This window comes from Phalacrocorax aristotelis, chromosome 16 (genome assembly GCF_949628215.1).
Source record: "Phalacrocorax aristotelis chromosome 16, bGulAri2.1, whole genome shotgun sequence".
In the NCBI taxonomy this organism is placed as follows: Eukaryota; Metazoa; Chordata; class Aves; order Suliformes; family Phalacrocoracidae; genus Phalacrocorax; species Phalacrocorax aristotelis.
Genome location: NC_134291.1, coordinates 1,148,967 through 1,173,851, shown reverse-complemented (window position 1 = coordinate 1,173,851; position 24,885 = coordinate 1,148,967). Strand labels below are relative to the sequence as shown.

The 24,885-nt window shown below is 44.6% G+C and overlaps 1 protein-coding gene and 1 long non-coding RNA gene across 3 annotated transcripts in view; one reads left to right on the top strand and one right to left on the bottom strand.

Annotated features, from left to right (window-relative positions):
- The window catches only part of LOC142065118 (uncharacterized), a 37,353-nt gene that overhangs the window by 5,896 nt on the left and 6,572 nt on the right, over positions 1 to 24,885 (bottom strand). For both annotated transcript variants that reach the window (XR_012663283.1, XR_012663284.1), the window contains exon 4: positions 24,137 to 24,244. This is a non-coding gene — a long non-coding RNA (uncharacterized LOC142065118). The remainder of the gene's footprint in view (positions 1 to 24,136; positions 24,245 to 24,885) is intronic.
- On the top strand, positions 4,676 to 22,659 carry LOC142065111 (myosin heavy chain, skeletal muscle, adult-like). The gene is made up of 40 exons (XM_075110956.1): positions 4,676 to 4,737; positions 4,954 to 4,991; positions 5,523 to 5,793; positions 5,881 to 6,024; positions 6,116 to 6,272; positions 7,510 to 7,537; positions 7,635 to 7,749; positions 7,835 to 7,927; positions 8,051 to 8,114; positions 8,197 to 8,295; positions 8,401 to 8,504; positions 8,585 to 8,723; positions 9,458 to 9,576; positions 9,674 to 9,823; positions 10,187 to 10,357; positions 10,845 to 11,154; positions 11,309 to 11,382; positions 12,095 to 12,182; positions 12,280 to 12,397; positions 12,572 to 12,695; positions 12,780 to 12,916; positions 13,018 to 13,273; positions 15,416 to 15,658; positions 15,769 to 15,945; positions 16,031 to 16,176; positions 16,264 to 16,354; positions 16,443 to 16,832; positions 17,002 to 17,128; positions 17,300 to 17,418; positions 18,001 to 18,197; positions 18,500 to 18,683; positions 18,770 to 18,935; positions 19,108 to 19,232; positions 19,420 to 19,728; positions 19,829 to 20,032; positions 20,328 to 20,453; positions 20,549 to 20,719; positions 20,806 to 20,910; positions 21,054 to 21,149; positions 22,367 to 22,659. The coding sequence occupies exons 3-40, from the start codon at positions 5,587 to 5,589 to the stop codon at positions 22,520 to 22,522; spliced, it is 5,829 nt and encodes a 1,942-aa protein (XP_074967057.1). The 5' UTR covers positions 4,676 to 4,737; positions 4,954 to 4,991; positions 5,523 to 5,586; the 3' UTR covers positions 22,523 to 22,659.

Sequence of the window (24,885 nt, the reverse complement as noted above, 5' to 3'; positions counted from 1 at the left end):
CTGGAAAAAGGCTAATGTTATGACCATCTTTAAAAAGGCAGGAAGAAGGACCAGTGAAACTGTGAGCTGTTCAGTTTCACTTTAGTTATTTGAAAAATCACAGAATATGTCCTCTTGGTATTTATTGCTAAGGATGTGAAGGACAAGATAACTGAAAGCAGCCACCATGTATTTACCAGGGAAGGTAATCATGCTTGACCAATCTGATTTGTTTCTGTGATGAGGTGACTGTTGCCTTTTACCAGTTCTTTTCTGGTAACTGGCATACCTTTGCCCTGGACATCTATTAACTGGTCTTCAGTCTACTAAAACTGAACTGCTTCCCTTTGATTCCTCATTTCCTCGTGCTTTATAAACACAATCATACTGGATTTTGGGGGCTATTTTAACATCCAAGGATGTTATATTACATGTATTGCCATAGGTCAATTCTTAAACAACTTTATTTTCAAATAGTGCACAGATGTATTTGAAACAGGTAGGTCAACACTACTTTTCCTTCACACCCTAACTAGTGGTTTCATGAAACACTCTCTGAAAGTGTCCACAAATACTGTTTTGGTACTAGAACCCAAAATAACATTTGACCCTTCTGTGTAGAGTAGTTGTGGTCCCCTGATAGTGTTTGTGCTGGTTTTGGCTGAGAAGGGGTTAATTTTCTTCACTGTAGTGCCTGTGGTGGTCAGGGACCTTTCCAGCTTCCCGCTCTCTGCCACATTGGCAAGAGGCTGGGAGGGGTGGGACCACAGCTGGGACAGCTGACCTTGACTGGCCAATGGAATGTTCCTTCCATACCATGTGACACCATGACCACTATATTAATGGGGGCAGCTGTGGCGGAGAGGCAGAGGCTCTGTCATGTGGGTTTGTTTTGGTGGTTTATTTTACTTTGTGCCCTGCTCCCCCCTGGGTTTTGTGCCTCTTGTTGTTTTCCTTTCCATTGCTTTTTTTTTTATTTTATTTTTAATTATTAATCTGCTCTTATCTCAACCCATGAGTATTACCCTTCTGATTCTCTCCCCTGTCCTGCTGGTGGGGGAGCAAGCGACTGTGTGGGGCTGAGTTGCCGGCTAAACCACAACAGTGTTATGTTCATTGCTCTAGCAGTCTGGTAGTCCTCTCTTAATTGCAATGGGTGTCAGTGTCCTGAGGGGACAGCTGCTAAGAAATGAGGAGAGACTTGGTGAAGGCCCTGAAGGAGGAAACTTGAGGGATCTGAATTCCCTGAATGGCATGAGCATGGAGAAATATTAACACAGGACTTCAGTGCTGGACATGGCAAGAGCTGCAGGGAATTCAGCTTCACAATTTCCACCGCTCTTGAGTGCAGTCTGTTTGGTATGAGTCTACTGTTCAACCAAAAAGGAACGGAACACATTGCCAGTGTGTGTTCCCAATAACTGAATGCCTCATCTTTGTCCAAGGATCTGTGAGTGACAACAGAACATACAGGGAAATTTGGTCTCTATTCCTATATGAATAATTATTTTGTGAAGGTCGCTTGATCAAATCAGCTATTAAATACCTTCTATGTTACTATATTGCACTAGACAAGAATTCAAAATTATCACACTAGTCCTCTGGTAATGGGTAGCTCTTCTTCCTAGAATCATAGAATGGTTTGGGTTGAAAGAGACCTTTAAAGGTCATCTAGTCCAACCCCCCTGCAGTGAGCAGGGACATCCTTAACTAGATTGGGTTGCTCAGAGCCCTGTCTAACCTGGCCATGAATGTTTCCAGGGATGGGGCATCTTCCACCATTCTGGGCAACCCATTCCAGCACTTTACCACCCTCATTATAAAAAAATTTTTTTCCTTATATCCAGGCCAAATCTACCCTCCTTTAGTTTAAAACCATTCCGCCTTGTCCTGTCACAACAGGCCTTGCTAAAGAGGTTGCCCCCATCTCTCCTATAGTCCCCCTTTAAGCACTGAAAGGCTACAATAAGGTCTTCCCACAGCCTTCTCTTCTCCAGCCTGAACAACCCCAACTCTCTCAGCCTGTCATTGTAAGAGAGCTGCTCCAGCCCTCAGATAATTTTTGTGGCCTCTTCTGGACCTGCTCCAACAGATCCATGTCCTTCCTGTGCTGAGGGCTCCAGAGCTGGACACAGTACCCTAGGAGGGGTCTCACCAGAGCAGAGAAGAGGGGTAGAATCCCCTCCCTCACCCTGCTGCCCACATTGCTGGGGATGCAGGCTAGGGCACGGTTGGCTTTCTGGGTTGCAAGCACATGTTGTTGGCTCATGTCCAGCTTTTATCCACCAGTACCCCCAAGTCCTTCTCTGCAGGGCTGCTCTCAATCCCTTCATCCCCCAGCCTGTCTTGATATTGGGGGTTGCCCTGGCCCAGGTGCAGGACCTTGCACTTGACCTGGTTGAACCCCATGAGGTTCTCACAGGCCCACCTCTCCAGCTTGTCTAGGTCTCTTTGGATGACACCCTGTCCTTCTGGTGTGTCAACTGCACAGCTCAACTTGGTGTTATCTGCAAACTTGCTGAGCATGCACTTAATCCCACTATGTCATTGATGGGGATATTAAATAGTACTGGTCCCAGTACAGACCCTCAAGGGACACCACTTGTCACCGGTCTCCATCTGGACATTGAGCCATTGACCACTACCCTCTGGATGCGACCATCCAAGCAGTTCCTTATCCACTGAACAGCCCACCCATCAAATCCATATGTCCCCAGTTTAGAGAGAAGGATGCTGTGGCGGACTGTGTCAAAGGCCTTACAGAAGTCCAGCTAGATGACATCTGTAGCTCTTCCCTTGCCCACTGATGTAGTCACTTCATCATAGAAGGCCACTAGGTTGGTCAGGCAGGACTTGCCCTTGGTGAAGCCATGCTGGCTGCCTCGGATCATCTCCCTGTCCTCCATGTACATGGCTTCTAGGAGGCTCTGTTCCATGATCTTCCCCTGCACAGAGGTGAGGCTGACAGGTTGGTAGTTCCCAGGGTTGTCCTTTCTACCCTTTTTAAAGACGGGCACAATGTTTCCTTTTTCCAGTCCCCAGGGACTTAATCTGACTGCCATGACTTCCCAAATATCATGGAGAATGGCTGGGCAACTACCTCAGCCAGTTCCCTCAGGACTCTGGGATGCACCTTGTCAGGTCTCATGGACTTGTGTATATCCAGGTTCCTCAGGTGGTCATGAACTTCATCTTCCCTTAGAGTGGGAGGGGCTTTATCCCCTTGGTCTCCATCCTGAAATCCAGGATTCTTCTGCGGTCTTCCTAATCCATGAGAAAAGATTAGCCTTCTAAGATACTCAACTGTCCCCATAACTTGTGTAGTGAGCTCAGGGGTGAGCTCTGGGTTTGGATTCCAGCCTTGGGCCCAGAATGTGGGTGCTGCAGTGCCAGAGCACTCTTGGAAGGGGCTCCTACAGCACAGGGCACTGTCTGATGCTGGATATTACACTAGACCCCAGACATCATTTCTCTAACCTGTTCCCTGTGTTATTCACTGAGATATTTTAATGATTGAAGTGCAAGTGACCAGGAGAAGAATGTGTTTAAATCTGGAGGATCTGAAGAAGTTTAAGTAATTATGCCCTTTCCTAAAACTAGACAAGTTAGTCTCTTGGAGTACCAGAAAATCTCCTTTTCCCATACCATCAGCATTACATGAGACTGCCTGCTACCTCTAATGCTCTGGTACAGATGCTACTGTGTTTGATTTTTTTGGGACTGTGAATGTGTAAATATGCATATTTTGATGCCACATCAGTGCTAGACTGAGGATTGTCAGAATGCATAGTATCTGGAATTGTATGTTGAGGTGATATGTGTGATTGTGTGTACAAGCATGGCAGGGTAAGGCATGTTGAACTGGGAATTTATAGGTAGGGGCTATGGGAGCCTCTGGAACTTCAGATTTGACAGAGGGAGCTGGCTATTTTTGCAGACAATAATAGGAGCAAGCATATATCAAATGCAAGTAAAAAGTATAAGAAAGTGAACAGTGAGAAAGCAGAGTTTCTCAGGTAATCACTATTTAAATGAAATATGCATAAAACCAAATATTAACTATGCATGCACAAATATATATTTTAACTTGATACCTCAAAAGTCAGCTCAGGAATCTATTCAAGAGCTCAATTTCTAAGTAGTCTCCCATTACCTGGGTTCAAGCTTCCAACTCACCGTATTTCAAACCCTCTCAGCTATTGAGTGTCCCATACAGAAACCTCAGCTGTAATACATTTTGACTTCCTGGTTTTTAGAAAAAACACTGAAAAGTGGGTCTTAACAGCAATTATTTGCTGTATTTTGACATACTTTTCCTGTCCCTCTCAATGCATGTGTTCCTAAAGCATCATAGACCGTATCATCCCCATTGCATGACTGAAAAGTTATTGTATAAACATACCAAGGGAACTACCATGGGTCAAACAGCAAATCACTGGGAAAGCCAGCAATAGGAACCATAAGTCCCTGTATCCAAGTTCTTTAAGTGCCTTGAGTAGTCTAGATTCTCTCCTTAACACTCTTGACAAATTATTTATAGATGTATTCACACACTCAGTAAGATATAAAAATGTTCTAATTATATCATTCAAATCAAATGACAATTATGCCCTCAGTTTGCCAGACAATGCTTTGCCAAAGAAGGTTTGCCAGAAATGTTCTGACCGAAGAAAGGGGGAGCATCTGCAGCATCTGCAGATGAGACACTATAAAATCTCCCAGGGACAAGTCTGGCCTGTCTCCACAGAAGGCTTCAAGGTAAGTGCATGCATTTTGTGAGCTTGAAGAAAGAGGACAATGTCCTTGCAATATCCTATTACATTTCTCCTGCCTCTGGCAACCATTTCCATGTGAAGTCTCCATGTAAACAAAAGTTTTCAATATAATTTCAATGCATGTCTGTATCTTCAATCTGTAATTTGTGTCTGGAATTCTGTGCAGCAATAAGAAAAAACTGCCATTTCTGTTTTACAGGATTGGCCAGTTTCCAGGATACAAACATTTCTTCAAAGGTAACACACTGAATAATGCACTCATAGGCTACAGTCTAAGACAGAGTTTTTATATAGCTGCAGGAGTTCTCTTTCTAAATCCGCTTATATTTCTACCAACTTTTCCTTAGGCTAGACTTGAAAATAGGGAAGATCTAGAAAGTGAAGTAATTTTTCATTTTTAGCACACAAGGTAATGCTTTTAACAAGAAAGTACTCTCTTGAAGATTTATCGGTCATAATTAAGGACGAGAACAGAGTGATTGTCTCTGGCTGTAAATTCTTTTATGTGAAAACCTCAAATCTGGTCTGAATTAATCGAGGTGAGTTATCAAACTGAAGTCAATATTCAGAAGATATCTGTTTACAAGAGCTACGTATTTTTGAGAAGGCTAAGTCTCACTCTTGACTGGGACTTAGGCACTTTTAAGTTAAAATCAAAGTGGATTACAGTGATTGCTTCTAAGAGATTTTCTGGGAGTCTAGCTAGCAATTTATTAGCTAAAGAGCAAGGAGTTTTCTCACTGACATAGATTATATTATTCTTTTCAGTGATCCACAGCCACCTTTTCCCTACCAGACACCTCTGCTGACGTGCTTTCAATAAAGTGCAGCCATGGCCTCTGCAGACTCTGAGATGGCTGTTTTTGGGGCAGCAGCTCCTTACCTCCGAAAGTCAGAAAAGGAGAGAATTGAGGCCCAGAACAAGCCTTTTGATGCCAAGACTTCAGTCTTTGTGGCTCATCCTAAGGAATCCTTTGTGAAAGGGACAATCCAGAGCAGGGAATCAGGGAAGGTCACTGTCAAGACCGAAGGTGGAGAGGTGAGTAAAATTCAAGCTTCAAATCAGCATTTGATGCCCGCTCTGAGCTTTTAGCTGACATACATAGATCTTTCATTTCCTTGGCAGACCCTGACTGTGAAGGATGATCAGGTGTTTTCCATGAACCCTCCCAAGTATGATAAAATCGAGGACATGGCCATGATGACCCACCTCCATGAACCTGCTGTGCTGTACAACCTCAAAGAGCGTTATGCGGCCTGGATGATCTACGTAAGTAGCAGCAGGAGCCTTCCTTTGTAGCTGGGAGGAACTGCTCTGCCAGGCTACGTGGAAGCCAACGTGGTGTCTCCCTTCCTCGCAGACCTACTCGGGTCTCTTCTGTGTCACTGTCAACCCCTACAAGTGGCTGCCGGTGTACAACCCGGAGGTGGTGTTGGCCTACCGAGGCAAGAAGCGCCAGGAGGCCCCTCCACACATCTTCTCCATCTCTGACAACGCCTACCAGTTCATGCTGACTGGTGAGTGCTTGTTTTCCTTTGAACTGCTCTTGCAATAATGTAGCTGTAGGGGGAAATGTAGGGTGTTCTCTGGAAATATGGTGCAATGCTTTAAATATTGTGTGTGTGAAATTAATGAAATTAACAGTAATGGTATGTGTGAGCTGAGTGTCTATGTTCCCAGTAGAATCAATAAGACCTAGACCTAATGAAAATAATCTATAAAGAGTAAATTCATTGGAAAGAAAATACCTATTTTCTGGTGTAGACTTTACTGACTGTAATGGGATCTTACATAGATTTGTGTACCTTAATCACTAAGCTAGTCTCAGCTGGAGAGTACAGAGTACAATAATATCACACATACCTTATAAACAGTACATAATCACTGAATTCGAATTTGCCAGCATCAGTGCTACCGAGTAAAACAGAGTATCTCTGCATTGAACAGTTGCATAAGCTTCACTTGATTATTATGCAAATGGTATTCATGATGGAAAAGATGACCAGGTGGTCTAAAGTACATACAGCCTTTAATGATCTATGTAACCCTACACGGACCTAAGCAACTGTAAATTAACTGCACCTTACAATGAAAAGTAAACCTCAGAAAACAATGTCAAGGGAAAAATAAAGCTTTTACCATTTAAATTGAATGGCTTTAAATTGTTCTGTCTGATTTCTCCTCTTCCTTCCACCTCTTATTTTCTCTTCTCTATGTGTGCATTGAAATCAAAGATGTGCAGGATTTTAGATCATCTTTTCCTGTTCTTTTGTTACAAACTGGGAAATAGATCCAGAGTAGAAAGAAGAAAAATTTACCTTTTCTGTGTATGATCTCATGAATACATAGTTTCTACATATATAGGGGTTCAGAAAAGAAAGAGATGAAAAGTAGAGAAAGAGGATGGTCAGATGTTTCTGTTGTTCATGACACCTCCAAATTGCCATAAGATTACTCAGGAAAATTTTAGCTTCATGCTTTCAAATCCCAACCTCAATATTTTCATTGCATGTACTTACCTAATAAGACAGAAATAAGTAGCCTGATGAGAAGACAGTGTCTTGAAAGACATAAGACTACAAAAGCTACTCTGAACTGATGTCTTTACTGATCCAGTTGATAATATCTGAGGTAATGCATCAAAAGTACCCACAGGAATTCCCAGGGCTTTTAATCGTCTCCTGTCCCTGCATCCTCTGGAAGCTTCAGTTCCTGAGCACTAGGAAAACTTTTCTTAACTCTGTCTTTTCACAGATCGCGAGAACCAGTCGATCCTGATCACGTACGTACACTCCCTGCTCGGGTCCCTGAGGGGCTGCCGGGTGCCAGGGGACCTCCTGCCTGACCACATACTCTCTGCTTCTCTCTTTGTTTGGCAGCGGAGAATCCGGTGCAGGGAAGACTGTGAACACAAAGCGTGTCATCCAGTACTTTGCAACAATTGCAGCGAGTGGGGACAAGAAGAAGGAGGAGCAGCAGTCAGGGAAAATGCAGGTGAGTCAGGAAGAACAGACTGACCACTTGCGATGTAATTGCCATGTCAGCTAAATGCTGTAACTGAATAATTGTCATCCCACAGGGAACGCTTGAGGATCAAATCATCAGCGCCAACCCACTGCTGGAGGCCTTTGGAAATGCCAAGACCGTGAGGAACGACAACTCCTCACGCTTTGTAAGTTGTTGCTTTGGACAAAATCCCTCCTCATAACGGCAGTGGTGGGCTAGTGATATTCTCACATAAGGAGATGGCAATGAAATGCATCTAGGTTGAAATGCTGCTTCTTACACTTAACAGGGCAAATTCATCAGAATCCACTTTGGAGCCACAGGCAAACTGGCTTCTGCTGACATTGAAACTTGTAAGAGGCTCCCCTGGCCTGATCACATTCCTTCTAACCTGCCCCAGCTCTTGTGCTAACTCAGTCCTACCTTTCTTGCCAGATCTGCTGGAGAAGTCCAGAGTCACTTTCCAGCTCAAGGCAGAAAGGAGCTACCACATATTTTATCAGATCACGTCCAACAAGAAGCCAGAGTTAATTGGTAGGAAGATCATTGACTCTGTTGAAGGAAGATCACTGAGCGATAGCTCATTGTGCTGTCTGGAAAGCAAAAGTTATCTTATTTTTTCCCTTTTATTGCTTTCAGACATGCTCCTCATTACCACCAACCCTTATGATTTCCACTTTGTGAGTCAAGGTGAAATCACTGTTCCCAGCATTGATGACCAGGAGGAGCTGATGGCTACAGATGTAAGTGCCTTACCAAACTGGTCATCTGGTGTATAGGAGCCCTGGTATATATACATTTACTTTACTATTTCTGTTGCCAGAGTGCCATTGACATCCTGGGCTTCACGGCTGACGAAAAAACTGCCATCTACAAGCTGACAGGGGCTGTCATGCACTACGGGAACATGAAGTTCAAGCAGAAACAAAGAGAGGAGCAGGCAGAGCCTGATGGCACTGAAGGTAACAGCAGATTCAGCAAACTTTCTGAAAGAGGTTATCCTTGTCGCAAAAAGAACTTTAGGCAGATTTCAGGCTTATATATGCAAAAGCGTATACTAAAAAAAATATTTGTTCAATGGCTAGATGACAGTTGAGACATGTATCTCACCTAATGATACCTGTAATTCTATTTTGTGACTACTTAATAAATAATAGATTTGGTGTACACTGCCAAGAAGCCAGGATGTCAATTCCTGTAATATTATTAGTCATACTTTTGTTGGAATACGCCTTGCAATCTCTGCTGTATTGTGGAGTAGAGAAGTGGTTCAGCCCTAACAGGATGGGAGACTGTGCTCCTATTCACCCTCATGTATTGGTGGGAACTGATGCAAGATGTGTATTTGATTAATCTCTGTCACAGCAGGAGTACAATCCATGCCTGCAGGTCTCTGATGACGAATCCTCTTGCTATATGACTAGAAAGAAAGTGTGAAGTCCCACAGTCATGCCTGAAAAAGGATTAAAGCAGTGAGTTCTCTTGAAGAACATTTGTAGACACCAAAGGTCAGAAAGTGTTATAGACACTGAATCCTGAAGACAACAGAGAAATTAGCTCTGTAGCTTGGACTCAGATATTTTCGTGCACCTCTGAAACAGTGAACACTGCTGTTACTGTTGACACAGTCCCTCAAGGACCAGATTTTAGGAATTGTCCAGTATTTATTTCTCTTTCATTCTTCTCTGGTGTTTAGTTGCTGACAAGGCTGCCTACCTGATGGGTCTGAACTCAGCAGACCTGCTCAAGGCCTTGTGCTACCCCCGAGTCAAGGTTGGGAATGAATATGTGACCAAAGGTCAAACTGTGCAGCAGGTAGGAAAAATGTGGTAACCTGGGACATGTTTTGATGGTTCCAATTGATTCTCCTCTTCTGTGCATAGTAACCTCCAAACCTTTCTCCTTGCCCTAGGTGAACAATTCAGTGGGTGCTCTGGCAAAGGCTGTCTATGAGAAGATGTTCCTGTGGATGGTTGTTCGTATCAACCAGCAGCTGGATACGAAGCAGCCCAGACAGTACTTCATTGGTGTCCTGGACATTGCTGGCTTTGAGATCTTTGATGTAAGGAACACAGTTTTCCTAGTCTTTTCATAGAAGGACAATTGAGAGTAAAGGGAATTTTGAGACATTTTTGATAGAAGTTATTATCTTCCTACACTTATTTGCTGGGCTTTTGGGATCACCTTTTTTAAACCTGAATAATAACAATAATAGTAATAGAAAACTAATCTCCAAATTACACTGAATTTGAAACCTCTCTTTTCTAAATATAAGGCCTATCCTAGAGTAATAGCATAGGAAAACTACACAGGAAGAAGCCTAGTATTTAAAGTATCACCCAGAATGAATTAGGTTTGCACAAGAAAACACTTCGATATTACTGCTGAATATTGAAAATGTTGCATGTCTTTTTATGTCTGGCAGTTCAATAGCTTTGAGCAGCTGTGCATCAACTTCACCAATGAGAAACTGCAACAGTTCTTCAACCACCACATGTTCGTGCTGGAGCAGGAGGAGTACAAGAAGGAAGGAATTGAGTGGACATTCATTGACTTTGGGATGGACCTGGCTGCCTGCATTGAGCTCATTGAGAAGGTATCCTTTCTGTTCAAGTGTATTATATGTTGGATCTTCCTTACTTACCAAAGACATACTTAAGAAGCATGTGAGTATATTCCAGCTTTTTCAAATATATACCCTGTGAAATTGGCAAAAGGATGGATGATATTTTGGAGATCATACTCTGATACCAGGACTTTTGGTGAGAGTATTCATTTCCAGATTACAAAATGAAATTATACAAAAGACTGTCATGTTCCATAAGTACCTATCAGTAAAGAAGTTTTATGGAGAGGATTGTATTTTGCAATGTTCTATTTGTAGTTTTTTCATCAGCAAAGGCATTTACATAAGTTAAAATAAACCAGCAACACTGGAAAAGTTGAGTCTGCGTTAATTTTCTCTGACTTATTGTCATGAAGTAATGGGAACAGCTTTCTTTTCTGGCTCCAGCAACTTTCCAACCAAGGGATGTGTCCTTTCTAATCTGTTTCTCCTTCTTGTCTGTTGAAATGTCTTCCAGCCCATGGGCATCTTTTCCATCCTAGAAGAGGAGTGCATGTTCCCCAAGGCAACTGACACCTCTTTCAAGAACAAGCTCTACGACCAACATCTGGGCAAGTCCAGCAACTTCCAGAAGCCCAAGCCTGCCAAAGGCAAGGCTGAGGCCCACTTCTCCCTGGTGCACTATGCTGGCACAGTGGACTACAACATCTCTGGCTGGCTTGAGAAGAACAAGGATCCCTTGAATGAAACTGTCATTGGACTCTATCAGAAATCCTCTGTGAAGACACTGGCTCTACTCTTTGCCAACTACGGTGGAGCAGATGCAGGTCAGCTCTGTCAAAATTGTATTTTCAGTGTGGGACAATGTTGATACAGAATTAAAGCAGTAAACACTAAACATTAAAAGTTGTTTTGTGTTCTGTAGTGTCCAATATGCAACATCCATATTTTAATCCTTTTTTTCTTTTCTTCCATTTGCAGAGGCTGGTGGTGGTGGCAAGAAGGGTGGTAAGAAGAAGGGTTCTTCTTTTCAGACAGTCTCAGCTCTTTTCCGGGTATAGTACTGCATTTGTTACCTCTTTGTAATATAAAGAAAGGGGGCAAGCTAATAATAAATTTGAAAGGGCTATTTTGCATTGCTGTAATGATGGTAAAATTATTTGGAAATTCCACATCATGTTTTCCCAGGTCAATTTCAATATTGCTAATACGTCACGTTCAAAAATAAGCATTGAGTCTTCAAAGATCATGAAAATCTTATCCTCTTTTCTTTTATGTCTTTTTTTGTTTTTGGTTTGGAGAGGATATTATTCAGATCTTTATATTTTTACGTCTTTGGGTCAGACTAGAACTACAATTTTGGTATTCCTGCAATTCTGTGAGGTTGATATGTTGGGGATTGAGACTCCCCTTATAAACATTCTCCAATGAATTATTTCTCTTATTTGAATAAATCCCACTTTTTAAAACTTAAGTAGATTTTTTTAGAAGGCAGCACATTTAAAAAAAAAACGAAAAAGTTACTTACTTTGTTTGAAAGTGTGAAATTGTATATTAGTTTCCACTGGATTAATAACAACATAGTAGTATTTCAGTCTTTAGAAATGTGGTTCAATATCTTCAAATAGAAAAAATATTTGGTTTCTGTGGTTTTACCTAAGTTTTCTGAAACCCAGCTAACTTTAAGAAGACATAAAGTCACTTGCATGGGCTTGATGTATCAAACACTGGACATAGGAAAGTCACATTCCTAACTGGTCCCTCTAGGAGAACTTAAACAAGCTGATGACCAATCTACGCAGCACTCACCCCCATTTTGTCCGTTGCATCATCCCAAATGAAACAAAAACACCTGGTAAGATGCTCAAGCAGAAAAGAAAGAAAACTTCCTCTGATACAGCCATTCCTCTCTGCATTGGAAACTGGTATTTGATTATGCTCTGAATTGCTAGGTGCCATGGAGCATGAACTGGTTCTTCACCAGCTGCGGTGTAACGGCGTGCTGGAAGGCATCAGAATTTGCAGGAAAGGTTTCCCCAGCAGAGTTCTCTATGCTGACTTCAAACAGAGGTAAGAGCACTGCGCTTCTCGGCATCACTGAAAACAATGTTGGTTCATTCATACAGACCCATACGTGCTGGACTCTGTTGTCAAAAATAGCTATAAATGAGCTGGTGGGTTTCAGTAGCTCGTGTGTGTTGGTTGGGAAAAACCAGCCTTCTCTTCCTCTTTCTCTCCTCACAGATATAAGGTGCTTAACGCCAGTGCGATCCCAGAGGGACAGTTCATTGATAGCAAGAAGGCTTCTGAGAAGCTCCTTGGGTCAATCGATGTGGACCACACCCAGTACAAATTTGGCCACACCAAGGTACAAACCCTCCCTGACTCTCTTACTGTGTGCCTGTGCTTTGCTCTACCTGACTGTGACCTGCTACAACATTCCTTTCTCAAGGTGTTCTTCAAAGCTGGGCTGCTGGGACTCCTGGAGGAGATGAGGGATGAGAAGCTGGCACAGCTCATCACCCGCACACAGGCCAGGTGCAGGGGCTTCCTGATGAGAGTGGAGTACCAGAGAATGGTGGAGAGGAGGTAGACATTCCTCATCTTCAGTTAAAGTCACTGTACTTGGGGGAAAGTGTTGGCACTTATCATACTGAAAATTTTCAACGTACATTTTAACTATGCTTCAGGGAGTCCATTTTCTGCATTCAGTACAATGTTCGTGCATTCATGAATGTGAAGCACTGGCCCTGGATGAAGCTGTTCTTCAAGATCAAGCCCTTGCTGAAGAGTGCAGAATCTGAGAAGGAGATGGCCAACATGAAACAAGAGTTTGAGAAAACCAAGGAAGAGCTTGCAAAGTCTGAGGCAAAGAGGAAGGAGCTGGAAGAGAAAATGGTGGCCCTGCTGCAGGAGAAAAATGACCTGCAGCTCCAAGTACAGGCGGTGAGTTTATTACCGTTAATTTATCACTCAGAAAAGGAGCCTATATATTCAGACTGTTCTTTATGAAGCAGAAGGTCAGACTATACATGACCAATAGTCAGATATTTGGTATATTATCCATCATATATATGTGAAGTTGAGGAAACCAGTGTCTGGCAGTGGAATGGTGAGCACTTTGACAATCAGTGCAAAGAAGCAGAGAGCTCCAAGTGTGAGTCAATGCTCTTGCCTTCAGAGGAAGAAGGCAGATATAGCTAGCAAGGATGAAATATGCAGAACAGAGTTTTGCCTGAACCCCCAGCTCTCTCTGAGCAGGTGAGTCCTGCAGGGTGTATCTCCATCTCACCAGGACGTAGAAGAATGAATTAATTTTGGAGCATAAATCCAACCCAGAGCTGAAACTGATACTGGTGTATTCAGGTGTAGGAAAAACCATCCACCCTTTGCTTAATAAGTAGTGGTGAATCATTCACTCAGTATTTGGGAAATACAGCTTCAAATATCTCCCTAGTCTAAGAATATACAGACAGAGTTCCTGTTTCTGAGGAAAAGTCACACCATCTGGGGTGGGTTCTTCTTCCCTTGTTTGTTAATTGCACAAAAGAACTCTGTATGCTTTAGACTGTATGAATCAAGGTCATAAACAAAATTTATAACAAAGCAAATGTTTTCATTTTTTTTTAACATTGTAGGTTGCGGGTTTTTTTTCTAATCTCTAATCTGGATTTTCTATGGTAGTTCCACTACAAACAACATTAAAATCATTAATATTTAAGATTGAGAGATCTGGCTAAGAAGTTATCTTTATTAAAGATGATTCTTTTTGACTAAAAGCCATCTTTCCATAATGCACTTGTGTTGGGGGCACAATTCAGAACGCGTCAGTCTGTGGGGCACAATTTATAACATATCAGACAGAAGCTTTATTAACTATAAACACAGTGAGAGAACATTCAGACATCATCCCCCTGCTGCTCCTCTGTTCTCTGCCAATTGATTGCAGAGACCCAACCTATACACTGATTCAGAAAAAAAAGAAAGCAGTAAGGAAAACCAATCATTTCAGTGTTAACAGAGCCAGGTATCCATCCTTGGGAGAGATGTTCTACTTAGGTAGCTTGCTAATTGCAATAATTCTAAGGAATCAAAGAGTGAATAACATGACAATATGGAGAGACTGGCTCTTGGTGGAGCTTACAGAGTGGCACACCTGGTATTAGCTCAGAAGTGGTGAGTTGGAAAAAATCACTGACACTTAGCTTTTAGTTTAAATGAATATTCTTTTAGTAAAGATAATTTCATAGCCTCTCAATCAACCTTAAGTAATAATAATTTTACCACCACAATCCTATGAACCTTGTAGACACATAACACTTCACAAAAAAAAATGCTTAAAAATTTTCCCAGATGTATTTGATATTCAAATGCCACCTTACAAAGTCAGCATTAATTACTTAAAATAACAACTAAAAGTGGAACATTGTACTTAATTACCCGGTTATTTGAACATGCCCATAGAAAATGGGAAACCCATGTTGCCTGTTTCCTCTAGTATACGGAGAAAATATCTTGTTGGACTTTCTTATATTTGCCTTTCAAATTCATTTAAGACAAAAAAAAATCATTATACCAAAAGCCTACCAAAGAGTAATATGATGATCAGCTGAAACCAGCATATGCCACTCCAGATACGGTATTGAAGGCAGCACATAGGTAGTTGATTTATAAGGGTAAGACCCCACTTGCACAAGCAGCATTTTAAATACATTTCGCGTATCTTTTTTCTATCAAATTATAGTGGAGAATACCAAAATCTTTACTCCCAAAATAATAATGGGTTCAGAAGGATTCAGTTACAAAATGAAAGATACTGAATAGTGTGTTTGTGAAGAAAAAAGCCCTTTCTCCTCAAGGTAAATGAGAAATTCGGTTGCCTACCACATCTGTGAGACATATTTAGTAGACAGAAAAAAAGTATAGGAATCAATATTGTTTCCAACTGAGAAACTCTATAATGCATCCCCCCCAAAATTTAAAGATTAAAGTTGCTTGAGGAGAGGCCACTTATAGGCCACAATTTAACACAAGATTACAAGGAAAAGTTAGAAAACAAACCAAGAAAATTCTGTGTCTCCCCACCAGGAAGCAGATAGCCTGGCTGATGCTGAGGAAAGATGTGACCAGCTCATCAAAACCAAAATCCAGCTGGAAGCTAAAGTTAAAGAAGTGACTGAAAGAGCTGAGGATGAGGAGGAAATTAATGCTGAGCTGACAGCCAAGAAGAGGAAACTGGAGGATGAATGTTCAGAGCTGAAGAAAGATATTGATGACCTTGAGTTAACGCTGGCCAAGGTTGAGAAGGAAAAACATGCCACCGAAAACAAGGTATAACGCACAACCTGTCCCTCTCACTCCAGAAGAAACCTCTGTTTTGTCATACAGTATAAAGTTTTAAAAAACATTTTTTGTCTTCACTTGCTCCCTTCTTCTCAAAGGTGAAAAACCTGACAGAGGAGATGGCAGCCCTGGACGAGACCATTGCCAAGCTGACAAAAGAGAAGAAAGCCCTCCAAGAGGCCCATCAGCAGACACTGGATGACCTGCAGGCAGAAGAGGACAAAGTCAATACGCTGACCAAAGCTAAGACGAAGCTGGAGCAGCAAGTGGACGATGTAAGCACGCAGGCATAGAGCAAGGACAGGACAGGTATGGAGTGAGACGTGGCTGGCAGAGCACCGATGGTCTTGTTCTGTTTAGCTGGAGGGGTCCCTGGAGCAAGAGAAGAAACTGCGCATGGACCTTGAGAGAGCCAAGAGGAAACTCGAAGGAGACCTGAAGCTGGCCCATGACAGCATAATGGACTTGGAAAATGATAAGCAGCAGCTGGACGAGAAACTGAAGAAGTGAGTGTGTCTGTGGGGCACCTCAGTGCTGGGCTGGGGCGCTTGTCTTTGTCCTTTGAGCTCTAAGACGGTTTGCTTTGCCCAAAGGAAAGACTTTGAAATCAGCCAGATCCAGAGCAAAATTGAGGATGAGCAACTTCTGGGGATCCAGTTACAGAAGAAGATCAAGGAGCTGCAGGTAAGTCTGTGTCCCTTCCCCTCTCTCACCCAGTCTCAGCTCAGGTAGGAGGAGGGCCTGGGTGCAAAGGGTCCCTAATATTCCCCAGGCTCGTATTGAGGAACTGGAGGAGGAAATTGAGGCAGAGCGAACCTCTCGGGCAAAAGCAGAGAAGCATCGGGCTGACCTCTCGAGGGAGCTAGAGGAGATCAGCGAGCGCTTGGAGGAAGCAGGAGGGGCTACGGCAGCTCAGATTGAGATGAACAAGAAGCGTGAGGCAGAATTTCAGAAGATGCGCCGCGACCTCGAAGAGGCCACGCTGCAGCATGAAGCGACGGCTGCCACTCTGCGGAAGAAGCATGCGGACAGCACCGCTGAGCTTGGGGAGCAGATCGACAACCTGCAACGGGTGAAGCAGAAGCTGGAGAAGGAGAAGAGTGAGCTGAAGATGGAGATTGATGACTTGGCCAGCAACATGGAGTCCGTCTCCAAAGCCAAGGTACAGAATTTGTCTCAGGTTACTGCCCTATGATACATGATCTGATACATTATTTTGAACCTTCTGATTACATTTTGCTGTCACACACAGTTGCATTGTTTTTCATCATGAGAACAACATGCTAGAATTTAGCGATAGTCCTCTTTCCTTACATGTTTTTTACATATAGGCAAACCTGGAGAAAATGTGTCGGGCTCTGGAAGATCAGCTAAGTGAAATAAAGACAAAAGAAGAGGAACATCAGCGCATAATCAATGATCTCAATGCTCAAAGAGCTCGTCTGCAGACAGAAGCAGGTAACAGCACCCCACAACCTCTGGAATGGGAGAACGTATAAGCAATGATGACAAGAAAAATAATGTTTTACTCAAATTGGTCTGTACTCTGTAAGGTGGTATACAGTGCTTTAAAGGCACATTGGTTTAGTATTCCTTTTTAAATACCTGTCTATCTGTAATATTTCTCAGGTGAATATTCACGCCAGGTGGAAGAAAAGGATGCTTTGATATCTCAGCTATCTAGAGGCAAACAGGCATTTACTCAACAGATTGAGGAACTAAAGAGACATTTAGAGGAAGAAATAAAGGTAAAGGCACTTCGTGTAGGGGGTCTGACTTTGGATTCAGATTCCATTTTCTTTCAGGATATTTCCTTCCCTCACATAAAATCAGAATATATTAGCTATGTCATTTTAATTTGGGAGCTTTCAAACTACATGGACAATTTTACCACCTCCCTCTCTAGTGTGGGAAGAAAAGTTGAGGAGGGCATTGCCTCCAACCTGGATACTGAGACAGAGAAGGACAACTTTATGTCTTAATTATGATTAATGATGTCATATAAAAAAAGATTGAGATATATCTAAAAACCTGCATTTCTTATTCTACTTTTCCATAATGGAAGCTGAAACTTTAGAACATATTCTAAAGGATTCAACAATTTCCAGCTTTATAGTTCTCATTTACAGTTTACCCATCACCGCTCCTGAGGTAACACTCTAGATTCTGATAAATGAAGTGATAAGGTATGCAGAATGAGAAATCAATGTACCTTTTTACTTTGGGCTGACATTACATGTCAAATTCAAAGAGTTCTCAATAACTTCCCCGAAGTTAACATTATCTTGTTTTACAGGCAATTCATTGTCCCAATCCCATTGCTTCCTCAGGCCAAGAATGCCCTGGCCCACGCCTTGCAGTCTGCTCGCCACGACTGTGACTTGCTCCGGGAACAGTATGAGGAGGAGCAGGAAGCCAAGGGGGAGCTGCAGCGCGCCCTGTCCAAGGCCAACAGCGAAGTGGCCCAGTGGAGAACCAAATACGAGACAGACGCTATTCAGCGCACGGAGGAGCTGGAGGAGGCCAAGTATGTGGTGATAGGTTGTGAACAACATGGGGGGACTGAAAATTCAAAGGCATCATTGGAAGAGACACACCAAGATATTATGAGGAATAAGTCATGGATTTGGTTTTAGGAAGAGTAACAGAAACAGGGAATCCTTATCCTGTAAAAGATTTAGTGGCCTAGTAAGGGAAAAGGCTAATAACAGCATAAATTAAACCCTCCATTCTGTGTGACTGTAGACTGCAAAATGATTAAGCATGCTATTCTAGAAAAGCACACTGGTTCATCTGTGCTAGCTGTAAGCTGTGCTAACCACCTCCCAGGAAGAAGCTGGCACAGCGCCTGCAGGATGCAGAGGAACACGTTGAAGCTGTGAATGCCAAATGTGCCTCCCTGGAAAAGACAAAGCAGAGGCTGCAGAATGAAGTGGAGGACTTGATGATTGATGTGGAGCGATCGAACGCTGCCTGCGCAGCTCTGGATAAGAAGCAGAAGAACTTTGACAAGGTCTGTTGGGCTCCAGATGTGGGGTTCCTGGGCAGAGCATCCCCTCCTGATTGCCACATCCATACCGAGGTCCTCTTTCTCTTCAGATCCTGGCAGAATGGAAGCAGAAGTATGAGGAAATGCAGGCTGAGCTGGAAGCCTCCCAGAAGGAGTCTCGCTCTCTCAGCACGGAGCTCTTTAAGATGAAGAATGCCTATGAGGAGTCCTTGGACCACCTGGAAACGCTGAAGCGTGAGAACAAGAACTTGCAGCGTAAGTCCCTGGCCCTCTGCTGCTGGCAGGGCTTTCCCACGATCCACCACTACCCACCGCTCCACAGGGGCCTGTGCCTCCAGCTCTGCACAGATGCCTGTCACTGTGGTGTGGCAGGACCCTTCCCATTCTGCTCGGGGCCTGACCGTGCCGTGGGTCTTTGTTTGCACAGAGGAGATTTCCGACCTCACGGAGCAGATTGCGGAGGGAGGAAAAGCGATTCATGAGCTGGAGAAAATCAAGAAGCAGATTGAGCAGGAGAAGTCTGAAATTCAGGCTGCCTTGGAGGAAGCTGAGGTACATGCCCGTAATCACTGGTGTCTGCGCTAAAAATATGAGCAATGTGGAAATATAGCTAGAAGCCACCTGGTCACCCTCTGTTCTGGCTGGGGATTTCCTCAGGTTTCCTGAAATATTTTGTAATTACCTAGAAAACAAGCAGTAGCTGTATCGATGTTACAAGTGTTTGTGTCCACTTGCGCAGGCCTCCCTAGAACACGAAGAGGGGAAGATCCTGCGCCTCCAGCTTGAGCTCAACCAGGTGAAGTCTGAGATTGACAGGAAGATAGCAGAGAAAGATGAGGAGATCGACCAGATGAAAAGAAACCACCTCAGAATTGTGGAGACGATGCAGAGCAGCCTGGATGCTGAGATCAGGAGCAGGAATGAGGCCTTGCGGCTGAAGAAGAAGATGGAGGGAGACCTGAATGAAATGGAGATCCAGCTGAGCCATGCCAACCGCGTGGCTGCAGAGGCACAAAAGAACCTGAGAAACACACAGGCGGTGCTCAAGGTCCGTTCAGCAAAGCTACAGGCAGGCAAAGGACATCCCTGACATGTTTGGCAGCCAAGCTCACGCTTTTGCCTTGCACTTTCTCTTGTCTCTTTTACAGGATACCCAGATACACTTGGATGATGCTCTCCGGACTCAGGAGGACCTGAAGGAGCAGGTGGCCATGGTGGAGCGCAGGGCAAACCTGTTGCAGGCTGAAGTAGAGGAGCTACGGGCAGCCCTGGAGCAGACGGAGCGGTCAAGGAAAGTGGCTGAGCAGGAGCTCCTGGATGCCACTGAACGTGTGCAGCTCCTCCATACCCAGGTAAGGGTGTGGAGCCAAAACGTAGTTCGGTTGACACATAACAAACACGGAGGGCTGCTATCTAGCAGAGGATATGGCAGGACAGTGGTCTAGGGTGGCTTCTCTACTGCTATCCACAAGGGAAGGCGAGCTCGGAGCCCATCAGCTGAGCCCACCACTCACATTTTGTGAACAACCTTTTTAAAAAGAAATTTAGATTTTGAATTACCAGCTTGAAGAGTAAAGACTTGGCTGAGGCTGTAGGTTTGGTATTGCAGCCCTCAGAATACAAGTCTTGCAATCTCTCTTTGCGCAGAACACCAGCTTGATCAACACCAAGAAGAAGCTGGAAACAGACATTGCCCAAATTCAGGGTGAAATGGAGGATACGATCCAGGAAGCCCGCAATGCTGAAGAGAAGGCCAAGAAGGCCATCACAGATGTGAGTTGGGGGCTCCTTTCATCGCTGGTGGTGGATGTATTCTCCCCCAAACCGTCTCCAGCCCCAAAATGGCTTTGACCCTTTGCTCTCCTCAGGCAGCCATGATGGCCGAAGAGCTGAAGAAGGAGCAGGACACCAGCGCCCACCTGGAGAGGATGAAGAAGAACCTGGACCAGACGGTGAAGGACCTGCAGCACCGCCTGGATGAAGCTGAGCAGTTGGCGCTGAAAGGAGGCAAGAAGCAAATCCAGAAGCTGGAGGCCAGAGTGCGTAGGGCTGGTATTCGTGCACGTGCAAGCCTGTCACGTGAGCAGCCAGCGGGGAAGCTCCAAAGATGGGCCTCTCATTGCAGGTGCGGGAGCTGGAAGGGGAGGTTGATGCTGAGCAGAAGCGCAGCGCTGAGGCCGTGAAGGGCGTGCGCAAGTACGAGAGGAGGGTGAAGGAGCTGACCTACCAGGTAAGGCAGGAGGCCTCCTTGGGCTGACCCAGTTTTCTCACAGCAAGACAAATTTTGCACTCACCAGCCCCAAGAGGAGTTGTTGACCTTAAATGGTGGCGAACCAAAAATTCACTCTCTTTCCTGTTTGCCAACGGCTTTAGTCTGAGGAAGACCGCAAGAATATTCTGAGGCTGCAGGATCTGGTGGACAAGCTGCAGATGAAGGTGAAATCCTACAAGAGACAAGCTGAGGAGGCTGTAAGTACTGCTTGTAGTGGTAAACATCAATTTTTGAGAAAGAACATTAATCATATGGGCAATGGATATGCTTGTTTTGGAAAGCAGAGAAAGCAGTGAACAATAGGGACTTCAAGTGTAGGAAAAGACAGATCAGTCATCTGGGAGTTGTTTAGTGTGTGCCTAAAGCAAACTCTTCCTTGTAAAACTTGTAAGTAGTGGTTACCTATGAGAAGTTTAACGACTGTAGGAACATAATCTTGGAAGTATGGTTGACATTGCTTTCTTTCGGCCATGGCCCTGTAGGGGTAAACTAAGGGATGTCCTGCAATCTTTTTTTCATTAGAAGGCAGACTTGCAGACATGGCTCACAACAGCCTCTCAGCTGATAAATCTTTGAGTCAGGTTCCTTTCTGCATAGGCTAGAATAGACAAGATTTGCTCTCCTATGGTGACGGAATGATTTCTGAGAGGGACATGGATGGGTTCTAACTGACTCATCTCCTCAAAGTTATCCTCCTTATTTCAGAGAGTGCAGACCTAGGAAACCGAGCCAGAACATGAGACAGAGATGCTTAGATCATCTGCTGAACTGGAAATAAGTTTCAATTTCTTCTGCAAAGCAATGTGTTTCATTAGACAAAGTGATGAGATATATGACTGCAGATAGTGGCTGGAAGAGGAGGTTGGACTGTGGGGAGCGTTGTATGGCTATGGAAGAAGAAGGAGACGGGCAGTTACCTGACAGTGGTGTCACTGCAGACATTGAGAAAGAAGGGGAAGCTATACTTACCTAGCGGGGAGTAGCATGTGGAGGCAGGTACTTCCTCCCCGATGATACCATATAAACTCACCATTGGCGAGTATACATGCTCTTGCTGCTGCTGCTCTCTCTTAGCCCTAACATTTGAGTGTAAAGAATAACAAATTGCAGCCAAAACAGCTTTTTCTCAGCAGCTGAAACCAGAGACTCGAGTGCTGTCTATCTCCCTTTGTACATTCCAGAGGGCGGAACCATGATAACAATTCAAAACATATTTCAGACAGTTTGGGTAGGATACTCTTAACAAGGGAGGATGAAGAGGTCTGTGTGAGGCATCTGGGTAATCATTGCATGGTGGAGATAAGAGGTCTGTTCTTCCCCCTGGGGAACAGCCAGAGCCCTGCAAGGCCAAGGCACTAGAGAAGTGAAACCCGTGCCCTGGGCTCCTCACCACCGACTCCCTCTCCCCTCACAGGAGGAGCTGTCCAATGTCAACCTCTCCAAGTTCCGCAAGATCCAGCACGAGCTGGAGGAAGCCGAGGAGCGGGCTGACATTGCAGAGTCGCAGGTCAACAAGCTCCGAGTGAAGAGTCGGGAGTTTCACAGCAAGAAGATTGGAGAGGAAGAGTGAGGATGCCATGAGGCAACAAAGTGACCTGAGGGGTGCACAAAATGTGAACCTCTTGGTCACTTTCTTATGTTATTAGTCTTTGTACCCGTGCCAATGTCTAGAGAATAAAGACCGTAGATTCCTCTGCATATACACTATGAACAGTGCCTTCTTTGTTTGTTTTCTGATCAAGCTTAGGATATTGCATTGCAACACTTTTTTTTTTTTTTTTACTTTTCCTGGCTGGGGGAAGGGAGGAGATAATGTAAACTCTGGATTGGGGACCCACAAACTTAGAAGCTGGCCATTCCTGTGGAAACTGATAGTCCAGCCTGTGCTCCCTTCCATCTCTGGCAGCTCCTTGCCCTGCTCCTGCTGTCACATCCTCTTAGTGCTGCTCCCATTGTTTTTCAGCACGGCTTACATCCCATGAGAGGGTGATACCTTTCCTTTTTCCCTTCCCTGCTTTGGTATGTGACCCTGGCAGGCACAAACCCTAAACATCAGCCTCTGAGAAAGTCATCAGACGACACAGTACACTGCACGGTGAAGGACAGACAGTTCCTTGGCAGAGGCGACCCGTACCTCCGTTTTGGCCTTCTACAGGCTAACTGGACAATATATTATTGGGAAGAAGGGAGAGGGGTGAGGGAAGAAGGGAAGGGGGAAATTGCCAAACACTTCTTCCTCCATTCTGACACTGGTCTGAACAGCAGAGGCACAATGGGGCACGTACAATTGCGAAGTCTCATGTGCTCTATCAGCCACCTCAGCCGGATTATTCCAACGCATTAAGCCTTGCCTCTAGTTTGGGTGAAAGGCACATGGGCAGTGCCAAGGTATGCTAAAGACAAGCCCACAGATGCCTGCCTAAGCTGATGTTTTCATAGAACTGACAGCTCTCAGCTTCCGAGTAGATTCTGTCCCTTATTTTCAGGGAGACGACGCAGCCTTGGAGGATTTTCTCAGACACCTCAAAGACTGCAGGGCTGTGTATACAGTGAATCAAACGCAGGTTAGTGGCAACTGAAGGCTATTAAGTTAATTTGGAAATCCTTTCAGCAATATTGACTGACACAATTGCACCCACTGTTGCAGCACTGCTTGCCTGAAGCATTCACTGCCGGTCACCCCCACTGACCCCAGACTGCAGGATCCGGTGAAGCAGACCAATGTGGAGTGAATGAGCAGCAGCTGAAGAGAGAGGTGCAGTTGGCACTAAAAGGAAACAAAAGCAGGCTCAGGAGCAGAGGCCAAGGTATGTGTTGAGGTTGAAGGCTTGTGACAGTCCACAGCTTTCCACCTCTGTCTACTCTACAAGCCCTAGTATTCAAAAGCAGAGGTGGGTTGTCCATGGAGCACTGAGCCTAGCAGGACCACAAGCATGGGAGTGGGGCTGGTGTTGTGGGCTGAAGTGACGCAGGCTGTGCAGAAAATGGTTGTGCCCAAGCATGAGGCAGGTAGCCCCTGAATGCTTTCTACCTTGATTTGCTGCCAACGTTTCAAGGGAGAGCTTGCCAGTGGAGCTTTGATGGGTGACGACACCTACTGGGAGGTTGCAACCAACAGCTCCATGGCTGTCCTATGACAGCCTATAAGCCTATGACAGCAATAACCAAAGGGCTCTCAGCTTACCTGGCTCCCAAGTGCAGTCTCAACAGCACACTAGCTCTCACAAGGAGGTCCAGCCCACTTCCAGTGTCACTAGCGAGCACTGGCGAGCAGCATCTCTGTCAGTGCTGTCTGAAGAGAGCAACGGGAGATGGTTCTTTAGGAGCAGACCTCAGTTTTCAGTTACAAGGACCCTAAGAAAGCCACCCAACGCCTTGCAGAGATGCCAGAGTAGTGCTCCCTCCTCATGACGCCGCACAACTTTTCCCCATGTCTCCCTGGCAGGCTCCCAACCTTGTTCATGCCTCCTCATCCCCTGCACTCTTTCTTCTTGCCTGACGGCATGCATTGATCTGCCACCACAGCCAGGGTCTCCTGTGGTGAGCCTTGCTTGCCTAAAAGCACCAATGAGCTGAGTAGTCCTCCTGGGTGGTTCAAGAATTTCTAGCCACACCTGTATGCTTCTCCAAAGCTTCAGGTGGGGCTGGGTAGAGTCTAGATGACACACAACAGCCATGAGTACCCCTGTTAACTGTAATGGCTTGTACAAGCATGAGCTCCTGAGACTCTCTGCAACCCTGCTTTACAGACCCTGCGCCATCCTTTGCCTCACATTGCCTCTAGTGTGGAAGCTTGAGGAGGTGTCATCAGAATGAAGGCATGCAGACCGCAAGGCCAGGCATAGGGAAGAGAGAAGGGGGCAGGTGTGAAGAGCAGCAAGCAGCCTGATGGCTCCTGGACACACTGGTAAGTGTGACAACACCTGGAGCTAG

Excerpts from the sequence above, each read along its gene's own strand:
- LOC142065111 (XM_075110956.1), top strand. The coding sequence starts at position 5,587 with ATGGCCTCTGCAGACTCTGAGATGGCTGTTTTTGGGGCAGCAGCTCCT. Across the intron at positions 15,946-16,030 it reads TGGAGCAGCAAGTGGACGAT|CTGGAGGGGTCCCTGGAGCA; the intron begins GTAAGCACGCAG and ends TGTTCTGTTTAG. Across the intron at positions 18,684-18,769 it reads AGCAGAAGAACTTTGACAAG|ATCCTGGCAGAATGGAAGCA; the intron begins GTCTGTTGGGCT and ends CTTTCTCTTCAG.